Here is a 20,428-nt window from a genome sequence, read left to right as displayed (position 1 = left end):
TCACATCTAGACACAAAAAGATGGTGACTTCCTTTACTGAAAGAAAGGAACTATGAAATTGATAAGTTCCTCTGAAAACTACATAGACAGCATCATATGAAAGAAAGAAACCTTAGATAAAAATAAAATACTGCAAATAGAACATACAAGACAGCAATATACAATCAGACTACCATGAAACTTCAAAAAAAAAAAAGAAAAAAAAAAGGATCTCTCTGAAAAAATGCCTAATAAAAGAAACAGTATGATAGAGCATACCCAACTAGTGAGCTCCTTAACAACAAGCTTGCAAACATCACGAATAGCAGCAAGAATAGCCAAATTCGCACTAACATGAAGATTGTTTGACGAATTCTCATATAAGCCTTTGAAGGCCTTTTGAGCCACAGCCAAGGCAGCCTCATCTCGACTTACACATCTGAGAATGATTTCAGGAACCTCAGAAACTACTCCCTGAAATAAGAGCACGGCCACTAATTTACAAATTCACCTCAAAAAGTGTATTAGAAGAAAAATTTCAGAAGAAAAGCCTTCAGAAGGAAACAACCATCACAAAAGGAATGAAGAAGAAAATACCTAAACCAGTAAGTGCTAATATAGCACTAATATACTACATATTCAAGAAAGAGAAAAATCTGTGAGAATAAATTCCAAGAGGAGGATAAACAATACCGGAATTTCAGCTTCTCTTGCATCATTTGTTACCAACAATTCCAACTGAAAAAATTCCATACAAGTAGTTATGAGAAAAAAGTCAGAATTCAACCAATAATTCCAAGTAAAAACTAATACACAAGAACACTAGAAGAAGCAGACTAGAACTAATCACAAGGCACAATCCAGCCATTGGGCTGAAAGATGCCAGCACGCTCCTATGTGCAAGAGTATGATTACTTTCATATGCTGCAATTCTCTATTTTACTGATGGATCATAATTTATGGACAGCCCCAGTATAAAGCATAGGAATGCATTGCCTATAACCATTGATTGGATATAGGGGTATGCTTACATTCTTTCCCCTCATAAAACAAACAAGAAGGCAAAAAGAGAGGAAGATTTCACTTTTTTAAAAAAGAAAATAATGAATTCAATACCAAATGCCTACAGACTGCAGTTCTCCCCGTACTCAGCCAAAACCAAAGGAGAAAAAAAATTAGAAACTACAAGAGCGATTTACAACCTTCTGAGCCACGAGCTGGTATTTATCCAATGCATCTCTTGTGGTTAGTGAAGGTTCAGCGATGCTACTCCCAAGTCGCTCGGTTGCAGTAGATGACGTTAATGTTTGTAAAGGAGCTCCCATTTCCTTGTAAGAAATTGGAAATGTATCAATGACAAAGAATGAAATTTTATCAGAAATGAAACTTGAAAACACACAATCCTCTCACTTTTCCAGCATCAGAAGAATCAGCCAAATGTAAATCAGAGGCTGAAGAAGCTTGAGGAAACGAACCACTGACAGGATCATTTTCTGAAGTATGAGGAGTTGCAACATCAGCTGTCCCCATGTGAATTGAAGATGCACTACCAAATTAGAAGAGAGACATGTGAGCAATGAACCTATAAAAGCCAGAAAAACACCTTCACGTATAGAAATAAAGCACCTAAGAAGTGCAGCAGAATTCGATTCAGATGCCTCAGGACCAACATCTAATGGTCGAGATACTGCTTCTAAACCTGTGTTTCCAGGACCAGATGGGTAGCCTGCATTCAGTTGTCCTGATACCGAACCACCATATGCACCAGTAAGACCAGCATCACTGGATGAAGTTGAAGAACCAGCAGAAACAGCATGTGAGCTCTGGCTGGATTGACTTTGCAATGGAAGCCGAACAAAGTCCTGAATATGCAGCAAGTAAACTTGTGTGTTTCTTCTCAGTACTCCATTATAAAACATGAAAATGCTTAACAATATTTACCTCATAAACTCGCTGCTGAGAAAGGGATAAATGACCAGGTTTCGGGCGTAGAGACTCTGGTAGAACACCAAGAGAACCTTGTGCATACATGTTTGGATCAAAAAAGGACGGCCCAACACCCTCTCTATGCTTTCTTCTTAACGAAAGCTGTTGGGAAATTTCCCCATCAATTGTTTGAATTGCCTAAGAAAAGCAATAAACCATTGAGAAATCAATAAATACGTCATTCATGGCACAATAAAACTCTTCAAAATTATAAATGCATTCTTGCAATGATTGTTATACACGATCAGAGACCCCAAATAAATATGATTTGGAAGACCAGCAAGAAAACACAAATGTATGTTTATTTATAACATGATACTGAGAAGTGTCTATTTTAGTGTAAGAATTAATTTACAATTCATATGATTTTGCTGAAAACTCAAAACAAGATAAATTCAAGTAGAAAATGAACTCTTGTATTCAGGAGAATCCATAAACCGGAAAAAAAAAAGAAAAAAAAAAAGATTAAACGGAATCTTTTAATACAGGGCCTCCAGGCAGCAAACTACCAAGCATCAGAATGCAGACCTCCAGGAGACTTGCACTAAATAAGATACTAATTTGTATGACTTCCAATATACATTAGTAAACTCAAAAGCAAGCATCAAGAGTACATATGTATGCACAATCAAACTGCATCTGAGGAAATCTGTTAGATACTAGGCAAACACTTATTGACAAGAATAATATGCATTAAAATGCAAAACCAACCTTATCTGTAGCAGCATGTTCAATAACTGCACAACCAAGATCAAGGTTATCATTAGTAACAAGTTGCACAGCTTGTTCTAGAAGCTCGCTTGGAGTATTCAAACCCTGAAGTGAATTCCTTAATTGACTTGATATAGAACTGCGCAATGGTTCCTAATGGACCATAAATATAACAAAATATCAGATTTAAGCAAGGTGATACTCAGGGCTGCAAGAGCCTAAAAGGACATTATCAGTAATACAAGTAATCCTAATGAACCAAAAACATAATAAACGGTCACAATGACAGGAGCTGATACTGTGAAGCTTAACATCAAAAGGAAATTGTTGTGGATACAAGCAATCCACAATTATTATAAACATTCAAAAGTTTAACAAAACCAAGAAATCCACTAGAACAGAAATTCTAAGAAGCAACAAATCCAAATTGTTGCTTTTCAATTAGACAAACCTTGCATGTCACATGAGCCAAACTTCCCGCCAAACTGGCAACCATCAAGTGAGCAGCATTATATATGCGCGTCTCATCTGATTCCATAGCATAATCCTGTCATTGAGAAGTTATAAAGAAGAATAAGTATGACTATGATTCATAAGGTTGGTTTTTTTTAAATAACAAATTAAAAAAAATGAAATAAAAAATATAAAAAGTATATAAAAGGTAAAGAACCAAGGGGGTGCACCCCATATACAATAATTATTTACAGCTCAATAATGCTATCTATGATATGTCTGAAATCCTCAATCCTATACATGTCGCGCCCCAAAAAAATAGAGCAAAAGATAATCATACTAATTATCTTTAATCTTTACAATATCACTCTCCATCCCATCGAAAGCCCTCCCATTCCTCTCTTTCCAAATCACCTAAATAATAGTCAAGGAAATAAGTTCTAAAAATTTCTTCTTTTTACAGACCCCACCCCAGGCCCAAATCTCCTCCTCCACGGATCCCGCCCCAACCCAACTAATACCCAGCAGACTATAAACCATCAGCCATAAATTATGAGCAATAGGACACCATAAAAGTAGATGATTGCAGGTTTCAGTCGCTATTTTACATAAATAACAAGCACTCACTCTTTTACATAAATAACAAGCACTCACCATCACTCTACCCCTACTCTTCAGCTTGTCAATGGTCAAAATACACTCTTTCCCAGCCTCCCAAGCAAAGAAAGCAATTCAAGGTGCCACATGAACTTTCCTGATCTGTTTATAGGGGAACTGCAAAGCCTCATTTACATTAAAATTCATCAACACTTTGTAACAAGACTTAACAGTAAATTTTCCATCATGCTTTTGTTTCCACACCAAAATGTTGCCGTTAGCAGTCATCTGAACACCAGAAAGCATCTGCAGCAACTCTTCATTTTCCCAACCTCCCAATAAATTTCATGACACATCCAGATTCCACACCTCCCCTGCCCCCCTCCACCAAAAACATTCTCCAACAAGATATATTTATTCTTAGCAATGGCAAAAATATGTGGAAATTGATCTTTAAGCTTCCCACTACCAATCCACTCCTAGCCAGAAACGGATTTCATCTCCCTTACCCAACTGCCCCTTAACATAATGAGAGAAATTATCACAGTTTAACCAATTTTCCTCCATAAACTTAAACCATGAGAAGACACAAAGAGCACAAAGAAACACAGTCCACCCACCTACCCCACCGCACATCAACCACTCTTTTCCATAAATGCTCCTCCCCCTTCAAGTATTTCCATAACCATTTACCCTGTAATGCTTTATTCATCTCAATCAACGAATGGATCCCCAAACCCCCCCACTCTCATAGGCTTCTTCACCTCCTCCCACTTAACCAAGTGGAATTTCCTTCTCCCTTCTTCGTCCCCAAAAGGAAGCGGCATTGAATTATTTCCCAAGTCTTTGCAATCTTCATAGGTATAGTAATAATAGACAAATAATAAATAGGAAAGTTAGCAAGAGTGCTTTTAACGAGTATAAGTCTACCACCTTTGGATAAGAAATTCCTCTTCCAACTAGCAAGCCTCTTTTCAAAAGTTTCAATCACCGGGTCCCATGTCCCTAAGTCTTATATTTGGAGCCAAGGGGAAGGTCCAAATATTTTATAGGTAGTTTTGTCATCTTACATCCCAACAAGTCCGCCAAGAAATCAACATTTTCCCTGCTCCCTAAACCGACCATATCAGATTTATTTAAGTTAATATCCAACACGGAAAATGCTTGGAAACACATTAGAATACAGCTTAAACCCAGGATCACCCTCTCATCTAGTTGACAAAAAATCAGGGTGTCATCAGCAAAAAATAAATGAGTGACCTCAATTTGTTGATTCCTTCTCCCCACCCACACCCCTCTCATTAAATCCAATTCATAAGGTTGGTTAAAGAGGACTTTATGAGGCTTTCTCATAGGTCACATGATTAAGAGCCCTTTTTTAGCTAAAAAGTTGAAAAGAAAAATAAATAAGACCATGATTCATAATGTTAGTCAAAGAGGTTTTTAAGAGGCTTTCTCCTAAGTCACGGGATTAAGAGCCCTTTTCTCCCTAACTTGGCAGTTTTTTTTTCTCTTCACCAGTTGAAGAAGCTTGTAACTGCAGGATAACTTACAGAAAAGTAGTAAAGCAATATACTAAAACTAATAAAGAATAAAATATATCAGAATCCGATAATTAGTAATATATAAAAATCAATAAACTACTAAAGCATGTTAAGTTTTTAATAAAAATTTTGGTAGGCAACCCAGGCCACAACCAAGTGAGTCAAACAGTCCATGCAACCAAGCAAGCTAGTTGATCAGCTCGGTTGAGACTGGCCACTATTAGGCTGACTAGAGATTGGTACGAATATGATTGGTCAGCAGGATGAGCTGGCGTTGACAACTGGGAAAGAGTATTTCAATCTTCCCAAGCATAACCTAATCTTGGGGGGGGGGGGGGGGGAGGGGAGGTTAGCAGGAGTTTTTGGCTCATTTTGATTTGAAATTCTCTCCAGCAAAAAACTTACTGGATAACCTATGTTGGTTCAATCCCCCTAATAAGAAGAGCTCAAGCTCTTAACCAAGAAAGAACCAATAAGTTTGGTTAAGCATCAGAAGCTGAAAGTAACTAAAGCCAAGAGTGATTCTTCCACCATTCCACCAACAGTGATCACATTCTCAGTGTGTAGTACTCGCTCCATCATCCAAATCACATATCTTTAAGTTTTAAAACATGATATAACAGCCTCCCTCTCTATGGCTCAGCCTTATTCAAATCCAAACCTTGTGCTTTTTGTGATAATTTAGAGCCTTTTTTTTTGAAATAGTGATAATTTAGAGCCTAAGTTTTGGTCATTTGTCATTTGCATGGAAATATAGCTTTTAAAGCTCTTATCTTATCAACTTTTTTTCTTTTTTCCCTAATTTTATTTAAACTATTAAAACAAAAGTAATGAATCGTTAAAAACACCAAATGCTTTGAATTTTAATAAGGCTAAACCATGAGTGAAACTGCAGGTTTCTCTAACAGTGATGATTATATAGTGATGAAAAAGAGCAATGCTAAGATTATATGGTAATGAAAAAGAGCAATGCTAAGCAAGCAATAACCATCAACAAATAATTTAAACAAGAAACTGCATCACAATAGGCTATACATTCATGATATTTACATCCATATGGTTAATTATTCATATGTTTACCAGAAATATAACTAGAGGTGCAGAGAAATTCATAACACAAAAAAGTAACTCTAATGAATTAAACCAGCCTATAATTAATAGTTATACCAAAAGAGGTCACTCTTGTGCTCACTCAATAAATCAATTACCTCATATGGAGAACAATATTAGGAAGGACCATGCCCTTAGGATAGACATAAAGCAGATCAATCAAGATTTAAACAAACAAAGGGTAACTAAACTAACCACCCAAGAAAACTGAGAAGAAAATGAAGCTAAACATCAACAAGAATTCAAAAGTCACCAAATGATGAAAGTCATCACAGCCATACTGAAGGGCAAAAAACCACTTGACCTACAGGAGGTTTAGATTTTATACAAGTCAGAAATGTCACAAGAACCAGATGATATAACAGACAGTGTTAATACAAGGCCAAAATACCTCGTGAAAGCAATTCAGTCAGAGTAAATAAGAAAACAACTCTAAAGTAAGTAATCAAAATAATTACATAAGACTACTGAGATAGTCACCAAACCTTCAAGACAAGCTCCTTGGTTGTTTGACTGGCTATAGAAACACTACGTTGAACAATACTAGAAACAATCTCCTTGATAGCTCTGTCCATTGCAATTGGAACAACTCTGTAATGCATAAACAGTTGGAATTAATGTAAGAGAACTGAAGGTTATATATTCAATAGACTGTAAATGCCCATTAAGCAACAGCTTCAAACCTTTGAAAATGCAAGTGCAAGCCCAATGCACTGAGCTTCTGGTTGATAATAACATGAGTTCCAATGTTAGGAATTGGTGTTGAAAGCTGCAGACACATGAAACAAAACATAAACTCTTTTGAGTTCATACATGGTAAAAGTGTTGCAGTGTGAAATCACCCTTGACTAACCGAAAAAGGTGACTGTGATGGAGTAGATTGAAACAATCCTTGAGCAGAAGGAAGCTGATCGGACAAGCTTAAAGCTGCTAGTTTTTCATCTTCCAACAGTGCACCAGAAGAAAGACGAAGAGGACCCGCATACTGAAACCACCAGTGGGGGAGAGGGGGGAAATGAGATGTAAGATATTAAGATACAGCTTAAGAATTGCACATATCAAACAAGACGCCATGCTAAAGAAACCTGTGACAATAAATGCGTATGACCACCAGAATTAGGTGGACTTGCAACCTCAAGAGGTAGCTCGACATGATTTAGTTGAGAAATTATTCCTGATTTAACCTCGGGAATCATCTGTGGCTGTGATACTCCTATATCTTTATTAGAAAAATCAGGATTTCCTTCAACTTCTCTTTTCCGATCCTTGAGAAGAGAAGTTGGTGTTATGTCCTTCATATCAACACCAAGGTTCTTGAACAAAACCTGAAATACAAAAAGACAACTAGTTGTATATTATTCTACAGAATTGTTCCAATAATATAATAGAGGTTCATGTCTGCAGGTGCATGTGGCATAGAATACATTGAAATACCTCTATGTCAAATTTAAGGTTCATTTTCAAGTTTGGCATCGAATAGATTTCCACAAGTAAGCCAAGGATACCCATGGTCCATGGATTAGGAGGTTGATATGCACGACTGCTTTGGCATGGCTCCAGAATCTGCAGCAAGAAGTAGGAACTTCAATCGCACCATTAAATACAGCGCACATAAAAGATCACCAATTGCTTACCTTGGAAGTAAATGGAATCACTGCAATCATTAACCCCTTTTCATATGCCTGCAAAAAAAGCTCATAACATCAAACGATAACCACAAAATAAAAATTATCCCTTGAAGGACGACTGAAAGAAAATGGAGAAAGCCTTAGGGAAAAATCAAACTGAAAGAAAAGGAATAAAGTTGATGAACAAGTACCTCTATAATCAAGGACTTGGGATCTATTTCACGTGCCCTTAAGACTTGATTTCTTCCAATAGTTAATTTTCCGAGCCAGCTACCCAAATTTTTTAGCAAGGAACGCTCTTCTGAACTTGACTTTATGAGCTCTGACCCTAAAAGAACCTGAAAGAATATATAAATTGCAAAATTCAGTTCTTCCCTCAGAAAAACAAATTCAAAATTTTAAACTAGTTTAAATATGTTTCTTATAGTAACAACTAGTATACGATATTAACCTTGCAATTCTCATATGTCGCTTGAACAATCTCCTTAATCAAAGCCTTTGAATTAACCTTGTCCAGGAACTTTAAGTACAAATCATGAAAATTTGGCTCAATACTTGCTCTGTCAAGAGTTAGCAGAATGAGATGTGGGATCGAATGATGAGTCAAACAAAGATATACAATTGGCAGATAATTCAGCACTACCAGCCATACTTTAAATTAAACAAGTACCTTTTCATGACCATATATTGTGCAAACCAGGGATAGTACTGCTCTTTCAATAATTCAGTGAATTCTTTTGCTTTTGATTCAACATTTGCTGCTGAAATATTATTAATTATGAAAGATATTTTGTCCTGCACCTCTGATGCTGGGGCCTAAACACAAGAAGGAAACATTAGTTGATCAACCACAATAAGAACTGTCCGACATGCAGGATAGGACTCGTTGTCACAAGGGCCTTCCTACTTTTCTGTCCTAAAAATATTATATTTCTTACATTTTTTGCCACTAAAATTACAGCATGCCCAGGCCTTGCTTTTTTCTTTTTGCGTCACAAACATGTGATGATATATATGGATCCAAGATTTAAAGCTACGGCATCCATTTACCAAGGATCCATATATCTTCACTCCCCAACAAAAAATTTTCAAGTGGTTTCCCATTCAGTAATTTTGCTTCTATGTTTTTTCATGGATACTATGTTACTTTTCCATTACTCTCTCGTACAGTTGCATGGAACTTACAATAATCATATTCATAGGATGTAGCAGAAGAATGAGCAGATTCAGATTATATGAAATGGCAAAAGAAAGATACACCTCAGAACTAAATTTAGGATACAGTAACAAATGTATACCACATTCATTGAGCAGTTTATTATGTAGAGGTACATAATCACAAATTGGCATGCATGCTTAAACCAATATCCTATACAATCATTACAACAGAGACGAAACAATACAGTACCTCAATTGGAGTCTCTCTTCTTTCAGCTGCAGCAACTAGAGTTTCAATGTTCAAAGCAGAACCAAATCCTGTACCAAAAAAGATTGTGCAAGTATGGGAACAGAACTAATATCGTTAATACAAATTGGCAATTCTTCTTTGCAAGAAGGAAAGTTACTCGTAGAAGTAGCTCCACGGGAAGGACGAACAAAACTAGGCGAGGTAGATAGCATAGCTGGAGCATTGACAGCAATCTGTGTGTCCAATTTCACAGTAAGCATTGAAAGAAATAGGACAAAGACAGAAAACCTCCAAAAAGCAAAAGGGAAAACAGGAAGAGAAGCAATCAGGCATGCCTTCTGACTAGCACCAACATCACCCGATGGCATAACTGCAGCTTGACCTCCAGATGGAAGAATTAACTTTCCATCATTAGTTGAAGTACCAAACACTTTATTCCGGTCATCAAGAGAACTTTCATTTCTCTGTTGAAGCTGGAGTGTAGATGAAAGTTGCTGTCCGGACTGCGCAATGCCAGAATTATTCAACTGTAACAATGAATAAACATTAGAAACAGAAAGAAAAACAATTTCTCCGCATAAACTTAGCAAGCAGCAACCAGTCCAGCCACCAGATATAAAACATAATCTCATACCACAGATACATATCACATACAAAAACAAATTAACGAACATAAACAGGCAACAGAATCATCCTTAATCAACATTGGTTGTGCTAATTAATGAACATATTTACTTTCTCAATGTTGGAGTATACATGCAACAGATAGAAGCACCAGTCCCAGCTCCCCACAAATCTATGAATTCAGATTTAAAGAAATATGGCAGTTCATCAACATTGTTGACCTATGTCAGCTCTACTTTCAGTTAGGATACATGAACAACATCCATATGCACCAATATAACGAACACACATATGAATGCAAATAAAATGAAAGAAAACAACACCCAAAACAAAATTATTTGATGGAAAAACCTGATGTCAATTTGATTTCCTCATTACTAACCATGAGAACAAAAAAAGTAATCATAGTTAAACAGATAAGCGGATGACGCCAAACACTATTTACCTCTCCATTTCCTGAGGCAGTCTGAGTGGCACCATGATGATGAATTGCAGAAGCATTGCTGCCCCCATCAGATTCTAGATGACCAGATGATATCCTCGCAAGAGCCCGTTCGATGAAAGCAACTAACTCAGAATGAGTGGTACGCAAATGGGATATTTGCAAAATATGATTACAATACTGTGGCCACTCGATCAGACGGTCCACAAACTGCTCCAAAGCCTTGGTACCAAACACAAACATCTGCATTCAAAAGGCAGTCAGAAAATGCCATATAATATCAATACCAACTAAGAATACATTAGTCACAAAGACAAAAATACTTTTGAATCCGCAGGTTTCCGCAAGGCATCTAATACACCACGCAGTGCCATCCCAAGCATGAGATGAGTTACAAGCTGGTGCTTGATTACAGACCCTGAAATATATAGAAAAAGAGAATGCCAAAAGAACTGAATGTAAGTATTAACACTGCATTACTCTTAAGGGATGATGGAAGAAATGCCTCACGAAAAAACCCATCAAGAAAGGGATGATGCTCAATAAGATACAAGTAGCACTACCATTCAGGACACCATACAATAAATCCTTGTGCATCTAACAGGCAAACATAAGGAAACTGAAATCTCAACTTATTTCAATTTAATAATATTTTCTCACAAGGAAATGTCTAATCCATTTACTATTGTCATGTATGCTAAGAATGCCAAATATGGCCAGGGAAGTCACAGCTGCCAGAAGAATAAAGCGATATATTACTGATATCGCACTAGTTATTATGTTAAAGGACTAGTATGTCATACTCATATGATACATATTAAAAGAATGGGAAATTCACCTATAATGCAGAAACTGCTAAACACCTAAAGAATATTTGATAAAAACCTTATTATTCTCTAACAGGCGACATAAAAAATTTTCTTATTCCTTCTCTAATGACAGTAAGGTTGAATTGCTTCAAATTTCAATTTTTTATTCTAATTACATATTAGTTCCACGTACAACTCAAATTAGTTAATTTTGTGAACAGAAATACAAATTCATCACTACGGACTTGAAGATTTAGTTAGAGTTGGTTCAATTATGCATCAATTTGTAAATTATGATTAAATTATACATTCCAAATGATTAAAGATTAGGAATAGAATGAAGTCAAATATAGTTAAACCATAGGCATAGTATTCTATTCACTTTGGTAGACCTCTATAACCATACATATTCTGTAGAATTTGGAATGGAACAGGTAAAGTGATCTGGGATTGCAAAGCACCAAAGGAAGATGAGTGCCAAAGCCATTCCGCCATGAGCCTTGTTCATGAAAAACAAAAAGATACGACAAGACAATCTGACAAAAAAAACAGATTGATAAGACAATCTGAAAAAACAAAGTAGGCAGGGGTGGAAAAAAAAATTTAGCCGGGTGGTTTAAAATGAGCAAGGGGGTGCAAGGGCAAAGTCTCTACAATAAGGTGCACTTCAATTATATTTTTATTTTTAGTTTTCGTATAAAATTCTTATTAGGAAGTCAAGGTTACATTTCAAATTACTTCAATAACTTTATATAAACAAAAACAGCATTTATTTCTCATACAATTATTTATCTTATCTGTAAATAAATAATAATATGTATATTACACTTATACCATATTTACAAAAAAAAAATACTTAATATGATATATTTACATTTGATTTATATTATTCAAACTTATTTTTCTATATTATCAACTTATATTTTCTCAAAAAAAGACTACAAAATAAATATACAGGGCACGTATTCATTTTCACCTAGAATTTTTGGGGTGTTATATGTACTCTTATAAATTTTGGAGGGCTAGACATTATTTTATAAAAACTTTGGGGGCCAGAAGAATATTATTATATTTGCACATATAGAGGTGGAGCTAGGGGATCCATTGGCCCCCCAACCCCCCTGGTTCCACCCCTAGATGCATGAAAAACTAGGATTAAATTGCCTACTTGGGAAATTGGGTAAATCCAAAATGTTAGACCCAAAGGAATGTTAGATGTCACATCCAAAAAGACAGATTATTACCACTACCCTTAAGATTTGATTGATGAGACAACCAAAAATATTGAGAGAACTCCCAATTCTTGTATTGACAAATCCATTTTGTCATGAGAGAGAGACTATACAAATACTTACAGCAGTTTGATTTAACTTAATTCATGAGAATGATAAGCTTCTTACTTTTATTTAATATAGAAGTTTGAAAAAAAGTAAATGCATCAGATCTTCTTGCACTTTAATTGCTCAGATGTGTTTAATTACAGCCAAGTTAGAGATATGAATTCTACCCTTTGAAATATGGTTAAATCCTTTCCTCAATAATTATTACCCTGTTTCAAGTATTCAAGATTTTTCCATGAAAAGACAGTAGTGTGAACCTCATTACACAAATTGCAAAACAAAGAGATAATATCAAAAACACAGCTTAGAGCCGATAAAGAATTGTTTGGAAGGGCCTAAACCAGGCTAGGTGAGCTGATCTAGTGAAACTAGGATCAAGCAGTCAAAACAAGGTAGCTTTTGGCAAAGCCCACTCATTGGATTGCTGCGCTTAAAAACACACAAGCAGATCTCCAATCACCAGAAAGAGTCGGGGTTTCGACAAAAGATTCATTGGAGAGAATAAGTTGACGAAACTTTGGGGGACATGGCGGCAGTGAAATCCACCTAGAAATGCATGATAACCAGTGGTTTTGAAGTCCGAATATTTTTTCCAAATAATTGAGATATGTTTGCAAGCTATAGTAATCAGAGATAGGTATAGTATAGGATATGGTTTTGGGATTTGACATTCTTATACAACGAATTCGGGAATTGGCAAGCAAATTAGGACCTTTTGGATCTAAAACCAATGGATATAGGACAAATTAGGATTAAATTTTCTAACTGAGAAATTAGGTCAGATGTAAAGATAATTAGATATCAGACCTAAGAATTTGGATAATAATATCAACGAAATGTAAATAGGTGCATTATCTCAAATCAGTAAGCATCACTTTTTTTTTCAAATAACAAATCAGTAAGCATCACACATAAAGTGAAGATTTGATTGCATCATAAAATCATACATAACAAGTGTGTCAAGAAAATTTTTTGAACACTTGCATTAAATAACAATTGTCTCACTATTGAAATTTTGATGTACAAAGGTACTGAGAGGGCTTTAAATTTAACCCTAATCTAACTATCACTAGAAATCCTTAGAAAGCTTTGAAGAATCTGAAGTATAAATAACAGTCTAAATGCTATAAAAATTGTACCCATAGACTCCTATATATTATAATGATCTTTAGATTTAAGAGGAATATAATTGCTAATCTATTTGAAAAAACCTACATCAAATCCATTTTGCATAATGAAACCTAGAGTAGAACTGCACATTTGTGTGTTGCAAAGGAGCCATAGTTACAGACTTCGTGCAAAACAGAAAAAAAAGAACAGGAAAAGAGTACAGCAACCTACTAAGAAACTAAACAAGAGTTACATGAATGTGTGAAGCCAGCAAATTAGTTTTACCCTGATACTAAAATAATTACATATCTTGCTACAAGTACTTTGCACGGTCATTTTAAAGCATAAAAACTTTTTATAGCAAGGAAGCAAATAAAATAAAGCTTGATGAATTGCACAAGACATTATTTTTATTTGTTAAGTTTGATCAGTAATTTTAAATACTAAAGACTATAGCAAGGAAGCAAATAAAATAAAGCTTAATAAATTGCACAAGTAGACACTATTCTTGCTTGTTAAGTGTGAATCAATAATATCAGGAAAATATTATATGGTATATTTAAACTCACCAAAGAGGACCGCAGCAATTTTAAGCTGCCTTTCAGGATACTTAGGAAAAAATCTGTATTCCTCAAACAGATTGGCAATCATGCACTCAAAAATTGACTGTTCCCTGTCAGATGTTAAAAAGTGTCCCGCATCATTTTTTATATCCGAATATCAACTAAAAGATTTAGAAACTCAAGAGACAGAGCTACAACGTGCACTTTATTTTCAATCCATTACGCAGAAATGTACAAAGCACTAAAACCAACAACCATAATAGTATTAACTATAGAAAGGTTCATCAAAATTTCCTCCAAGCAAGAAATATATTATATCACTTCAGGAATTCACTTTTAGTAATGACAAGGTTATAACCAGTGTGAGTTTCGAATTTGGAGTTTTTTCTTTTGAAAAGAATAAGAAGACATGTTTCCTTCTGGCCGTAAAATAAAAGGAGGTTCTGTTGAAATATAAAAACAGAATCATTTGGATAGTTAGATTTGAGAACTACAGACTAACAGGATCAAGAAGATGCACTTGTCAAAAAATTGATATGATCAAGACCAACAGCTAGCTTTAATAAATAAAAATCTCAGCATATGTTTTCCTCTTACAAAGCCGAATCAATGGACGAAATTAAACAAAATACCGCTGAGAAGAATACCAAAGCTTTAGGTGAAACCAGAAGAAAAAATGATGATAAAATAAAATATTGACCACAAGAAATGAGTCAACTATACTGAAATTCCTAAATGTTATACCTTTTAACAGAAGACTCTTTGAATCGCGCAAGCATTTGAACCATAGAGTCAATGCTCAACTGACCAGAAAACATTTGATGAAAGTAAGAGTTAGCTTCAGCATCTACATCATCCCCAAATCCGTCAGGGGCCGAAGAATCTGTAGCCCCTCCATTCTGCAGCTTCAGATTAGAATCCACAATTGTTGCATGTAACTTTTCCATTTCCTCAGAAAGCTGGGAAGAGTCAATCAGACTGGCGTGAGCTTTGAGAGCCTGCATGACACAAACAATAATATTGGATGTTTTTCCTTCACTCCAAAGTGTTCCCTTCTATAGAAGCAACTAATGATTCATGGTAGTGAATCAGAATTGCATTAAAAATAAAATTAACCAAATTGGAGACGTAGAACCTTCAAGAAGGTAGAACTTGTCTCCAGATAAAGATTCAATATAGCACCAGAGTGATGGAAAGGTCTGGCAGAAAAATCTTGTGACCCGCCAAAATGAATTTCCTTTAAGAATTTGAGGCACTCCTGAAAAGTTGTTGAATGAATGTCAAGTCTTCGCATAAAAAAAAACTTCATTTGGTGAGAAAATCTTTATTAGAAAGCTGTAACAGACCAGACATTACCTCAAAGAAGATGTCTTTATACATATTTAAGTAACTGACCAACCACTTCTCAAGGTCCACGAATTCTTTCCGAGAAGCAACAGCCGCCAATCTAATACCAAATTGAAAAGGGACCATTTCCAGCACAGATGACAGAATCTGTATTAAAAAAAAAAGAAAATAATTACAGAATCAACCAGTTTGAGATAAGCTTACATCATATAAGACAAATAAATGAAGAACACAGAACAGAAGAAAAAAAAAACTTCTAAGCAACTAAATGATAAAACAAGAAAAATATCCATAAATTGATACCTTTATACTCTTTGGCAAATCAGTCAGCATGCGAATTTTCTCTACTCAAGTGATAAAGAAAGATAAGGAAACACTAGCTTAAATCTGTATTTACCTTTAGCTCTTGACAGATGTCCAATATCCTAATCATGCTTTCCGGCTCAACATTGTGAACATCTACAAACCCACGCAACACAAGCTTAGGATTCACATGCCAAATGTGAAGAATCATACCATTGCCCAAAGCATTTTTAACTATCGTAGGGAAAACAGTGAATGCTACTTCGTGCTGGATGAGAGCATAGCCAGTCTGCCAAAACCAATGCCAAAATTTATCAAACAAAATTGATATTTAAGATAATAATAACAATAATATTAATAATGAGGAAGAAAAGGACAAGGAAATTAAAGAAGTATACATTAATATAGGCCATCCCGAGAAGCAAGATCTCGGGGCAGTGTTTAAGAGGATTCTGAAGCAGTGATCGAACAGAATTTGAATGTCCTCTTTCAGCTAGTTGACATAGCACATCTAAAAGATCAAGACACAACCATGCTTGATTTGCATGTCCAAGTTGAAGCTTATGGCCATGCACTGGATCAATGTATGCCTGCAGGAATAATTGATCATGAAAGTAAAAATGAACTGCAACACAAGCAAAGCCGGAACTAGTTGTTCAAAGCATCATACCAGCTGCTTTGCTGAATGGGCAAAGGTAAATACTTCCGGTGGTGCTAATATAGCATACTTTAGAAAGGATAGTTGAGCATCAGTATTCTTCCAAACAGACCCACAAACAGCATGAAGCGGGAAGGAATCCTGCACAACTCATGTCCACATATTCAACACTAACACAAGGTGCAGGGAATTTTAATAAATCAGTATTTAGTCATTTACTTCGCTTTTGTTCAAGTGGATGCCATCCATAAACTCGCACATCATGATACTTTCAGTCAAGCATGTCAATTTAACATAACAAGAAATATACCTGGCATGCATGCTTGTATACAGACATCAAAAAGGAGAAGGCCTCCTCATTGGGAATGTCAAATCCATCATGATCCAGATTTTCTATTACTTGTATCCAGTTGGTACCAGGAGCCTGTATTTGACATCCATGTTTAGAAACAAACATCAAAATTTTTCACGAACTAGCATTGTTATTCAATAGAAAAAGGAAAGCCTAGCCAAGAAAAACACAAGAAATAAATTACAAGTAAGACTCACCAATTCCTTGATTGCTTTTATAAGGACATCAACATTCCAGGAGCTCAGTGGTGGCATATCCAATGTAGTACCACAACCAATGGCCAAACTGAAGGTTGAAAATGCATTGTTGTTGTCCACAAGACCAGCATGGGTACAGGCAATTGTACCAAGTATTTTAGAGATAGTGACCTCAGTCAGCGGTAAGAAGTGAGATAAAATCTCTTTGCAATGTGCAGCATTACCCGTGCATCCATAACCTAGCTCTTTCATGATATCTCCCATGCTTACTTCCTCCTCCATTTCTGCTAAGATGGCATCAAAATCATATTCTCCAGACTCCTGAATTAAATCCACGTTCCTGTAGCCATAAAAGAGATGATGCATTCTAACATATTAAGAAAATATGTTACACTTTATCTCCAGAAGAAAATAACAGAAAAAAATCTTCTGAACCTCAGAAAGTTAGATTCACACAATTCCTCTGAAAGTATTGGAGTTAAAACAAATTGGACCACATCTTCAGAATGGAGCAAAGACAGAATCTTCATAAAGTAGTCTATATGCTTGGAAAGATCCTCAGAACGCTGGAGGAACATGACAATTTTCCGAATTTCCTCGGCTGAATCAAGAGGAAGAGGATTTGCAAACAATTTCTCAATTTGAGACATATAAAAGTTCTTCCCTACATAGATAAAAGAAGTTAAGATCCATCATATTATACACACAACAAATGCATGAGAAATTGATGGCTCATTGGTAATAAAACAAGAAGAGGCCATCAACTACCAGGCCAACCTAACGCCGGTAGCTTACCACAAGTTCTTGTCTCAAGATTTTCAGAGTCAGACAAAGCAAGGCCAATGCCAATTTTTTCAGATTCTGACAATTGTAATACATTTGATAAATTTTCCAGGAAGTCTTCACTGATCTCCTTATTCCTTAGTGATTGACAAAACACTGTGCTGAAATTTGGTTTGTCCACAATATATCTAAAAACTGATGCTATAACTGGTCCAATCTGTAAGGTCACATCAGTCTCCTGAAAAGTCAGATAATCTAAGCAGGTCTCCAGCACCAGAATACTTCCATTGAGTCCATAATCAACAAACTGCTAGAAAAATGAAAATATAGAACAGACTAACCAGTAAGAAGCATGAAATTTGATTTAAAAAGAAGTTCTATACAGGAAAATCACAAGCTATTTAGATTCAGTACAGAAATCTTCCCTAATCATAAAGAGATTAAAGTTATCTCTGTATGGACAATATTTATATCATATCATCAGAACAAAATTCCTACTCTATACTTAAAGCCACAATATATGCATTTTCCCAGGGAACTTATGCAAGTAGGCTGATTGGATATGTTTCAGAAATAAAAAATTATTATACTTTGGACACATTTATTAAGGCAAGAAAAAATATCTGATGGTTGACTAGCAAACATCCCTGTATCACAAATGCAGGTCAGATTTCTACATGTCTCAGAGAGAAATGGTTTCAAGGGACCTCTCTATAAAGAAAAATGACACATTCTTCACACGCCATTAACTTCATGGTGCATTGCTTAGATCCTCCTTTAGTTTCTACCTTATTCTACGCATAGATACTCATTCATAAACTAATCGTGAGAGATAAGAATTATGACTCTAGTCCAAGACATTCAAGATGTGAGTTAAGGTGTTCAATTGTAAAAATAATGATATAATATTAAGTGAGGCAAGAAGAAAAAAATCAAATTGAAATAAATCAAACTGGACCTCAGTCAATAACAACGTCAAGCCTATCGGAACTTCGCCACATTTCAGGGGAATCCCCTTCTTTAAAAGAAAGGTTTCAATGTTAACTCTCCCAATTAACTCTCCCGATGACTGAAAGCGACGAGCTCTCAAAAATCTTTTAAAGCATACAAGATACCAAAAAAAACCCCACATGACACGCTATAACAGACTGCACTTGGTTATTATATAGTGCTAATTACCACACAAAATAGATGGAGAAATCCCCATGTCAAAAGTGAAGATGTAAGACAAGCAATGGTTAGTCCGGGACCGTCAGCAACCAGATGAAGTAAAATTTGCTAATCTACACAAAACCCCAAATTTTATGAAATTTTTCAGGGTTTCAGTTCAGATGGTTGAAGAAATGCTGGGATTTCCTTTAAAGCAAAAACTTGCATCATGAACATCCGGCAGATGTATATACGGGTATCGATGTACAAATGGATGTAATACCTGTCGGAGCTCTTGAATTACAGATTCTGCGCTCGCTTCTTTCAAACTCTGGAGCAAGAAACGGACCTGATTTGAGACCGTCGAAGAAAACTTAAGCATGGTGAGAAGAGATTCAATGATACGATATCCTTAAAGAGCCAGAAAGATTCAATGATAGTGTTTCGATACAGAGATTGGGAAGTTGAGGAGAAGTTAAGAGAAATGGAGAGGAATAAAGCGAGATGTGGTAGGGAAAGGGCTTTTGGAGATTGCTGATGACTCAAGAATCGTTGAGGGAGGAGTCGTAGTGAGTCTCAAAACTGTAATTATATAGTAGTGCGTTTTCCATTATTATGTTTGGGTGACCTGCGGGTTATTTGACGTGGGTCACCGTCCTTGAAGATACGAGAGTAGCTCCTTCAGGGTAAGTGTGTTAAAGGCGTATGCCTTGATAGGGTTAGTGAGGTAGTACAAGAGTAATTTTTACTTTTTTTATTCAATTTCCAACGAACAAATTTTGTATGAACATAGTAAATGTTACTTGGAATAAAGTTGATAATATTATTAATAAAAATTAAATAAGCAAAAATGTAAGATATACCTATAAAGTATTATAAAAAGGTCTAAATATTTTTATAATTTTTCCTTCTACCTCTATTTAATAAAAATATTATTACTATTATCCTTGTCACCTCTACCCTAAAACTATTATTATCATTATTACTATTACTCACAATAACTACTAGGTCACTATCATTACTATTACGATCTCTTTTACTACCAAAATTCATAAATGAACATTTAAAGATTATACATTTTGAGATCTAATTAATAGAGATAAAACTTTTAAATTGTGTAATCTATATTTCTTCTTCAGTGTTTTCATTTAAGAAAATAGTTATGAAACAATCTGCAATTGCAAATAAAGATATAATAAAGTTTACTATGATTGTTAACAAAAATATTTTTCCAAAGTTAATTTATTGTCTTTATCTAAACCACTTAACTACCATTTAACTATTAATCTAGCTTCGGAGGTCTTTATTTTTATATCTATTCATTATTTTCTCTTA

At 35.4% G+C, this 20,428-nt stretch overlaps 1 protein-coding gene across 1 annotated transcript in view; it reads right to left on the bottom strand.

Annotated features, from left to right (window-relative positions):
• LOC110815350 (transcription regulator) overlaps positions 1 to 19,665 on the bottom strand; it is a 32,527-nt gene extending 12,862 nt beyond the window's left edge. The window contains exons 1-34 of the mRNA XM_088220232.1: positions 19,377 to 19,665; positions 17,957 to 18,254; positions 17,597 to 17,825; positions 17,162 to 17,501; positions 16,923 to 17,036; positions 16,625 to 16,753; positions 16,353 to 16,544; positions 16,049 to 16,243; positions 15,661 to 15,798; positions 15,440 to 15,562; positions 15,049 to 15,302; positions 14,311 to 14,414; positions 10,806 to 10,900; positions 10,486 to 10,725; positions 9,752 to 9,943; positions 9,574 to 9,649; positions 9,417 to 9,484; positions 8,679 to 8,824; positions 8,460 to 8,568; positions 8,200 to 8,346; positions 8,015 to 8,062; positions 7,815 to 7,943; positions 7,466 to 7,705; positions 7,234 to 7,365; positions 7,064 to 7,149; positions 6,866 to 6,971; positions 3,128 to 3,223; positions 2,677 to 2,829; positions 1,921 to 2,103; positions 1,606 to 1,841; positions 1,390 to 1,525; positions 1,182 to 1,307; positions 673 to 717; positions 259 to 453 (exon numbers count right to left, since the gene is read on the bottom strand). Coding sequence (XP_088076358.1) covers positions 259 to 453; positions 673 to 717; positions 1,182 to 1,307; positions 1,390 to 1,525; positions 1,606 to 1,841; positions 1,921 to 2,103; positions 2,677 to 2,829; positions 3,128 to 3,223; positions 6,866 to 6,971; positions 7,064 to 7,149; positions 7,234 to 7,365; positions 7,466 to 7,705; positions 7,815 to 7,943; positions 8,015 to 8,062; positions 8,200 to 8,346; positions 8,460 to 8,568; positions 8,679 to 8,824; positions 9,417 to 9,484; positions 9,574 to 9,649; positions 9,752 to 9,943; positions 10,486 to 10,725; positions 10,806 to 10,900; positions 14,311 to 14,414; positions 15,049 to 15,302; positions 15,440 to 15,562; positions 15,661 to 15,798; positions 16,049 to 16,243; positions 16,353 to 16,544; positions 16,625 to 16,753; positions 16,923 to 17,036; positions 17,162 to 17,501; positions 17,597 to 17,825; positions 17,957 to 18,254; positions 19,377 to 19,475 — 5,199 coding nt within the window. The 5' untranslated portion in view covers positions 19,476 to 19,665. The remainder of the gene's footprint in view (positions 1 to 258; positions 454 to 672; positions 718 to 1,181; positions 1,308 to 1,389; positions 1,526 to 1,605; positions 1,842 to 1,920; positions 2,104 to 2,676; positions 2,830 to 3,127; positions 3,224 to 6,865; positions 6,972 to 7,063; positions 7,150 to 7,233; positions 7,366 to 7,465; positions 7,706 to 7,814; positions 7,944 to 8,014; positions 8,063 to 8,199; positions 8,347 to 8,459; positions 8,569 to 8,678; positions 8,825 to 9,416; positions 9,485 to 9,573; positions 9,650 to 9,751; positions 9,944 to 10,485; positions 10,726 to 10,805; positions 10,901 to 14,310; positions 14,415 to 15,048; positions 15,303 to 15,439; positions 15,563 to 15,660; positions 15,799 to 16,048; positions 16,244 to 16,352; positions 16,545 to 16,624; positions 16,754 to 16,922; positions 17,037 to 17,161; positions 17,502 to 17,596; positions 17,826 to 17,956; positions 18,255 to 19,376) is intronic.
• Positions 19,666 to 20,428: the final 763 nt, after the last annotated feature.

This window comes from Carica papaya, chromosome 5 (genome assembly GCF_054855325.1).
Source record: "Carica papaya isolate Zhongbai chromosome 5, ASM5485532v1, whole genome shotgun sequence".
Lineage (NCBI taxonomy): Eukaryota > Viridiplantae > Streptophyta > Magnoliopsida > Brassicales > Caricaceae > Carica > Carica papaya.
Note: the sequence above shows the minus strand (reverse complement) of the source record. Positions and strands in the feature narration are given on the sequence as shown.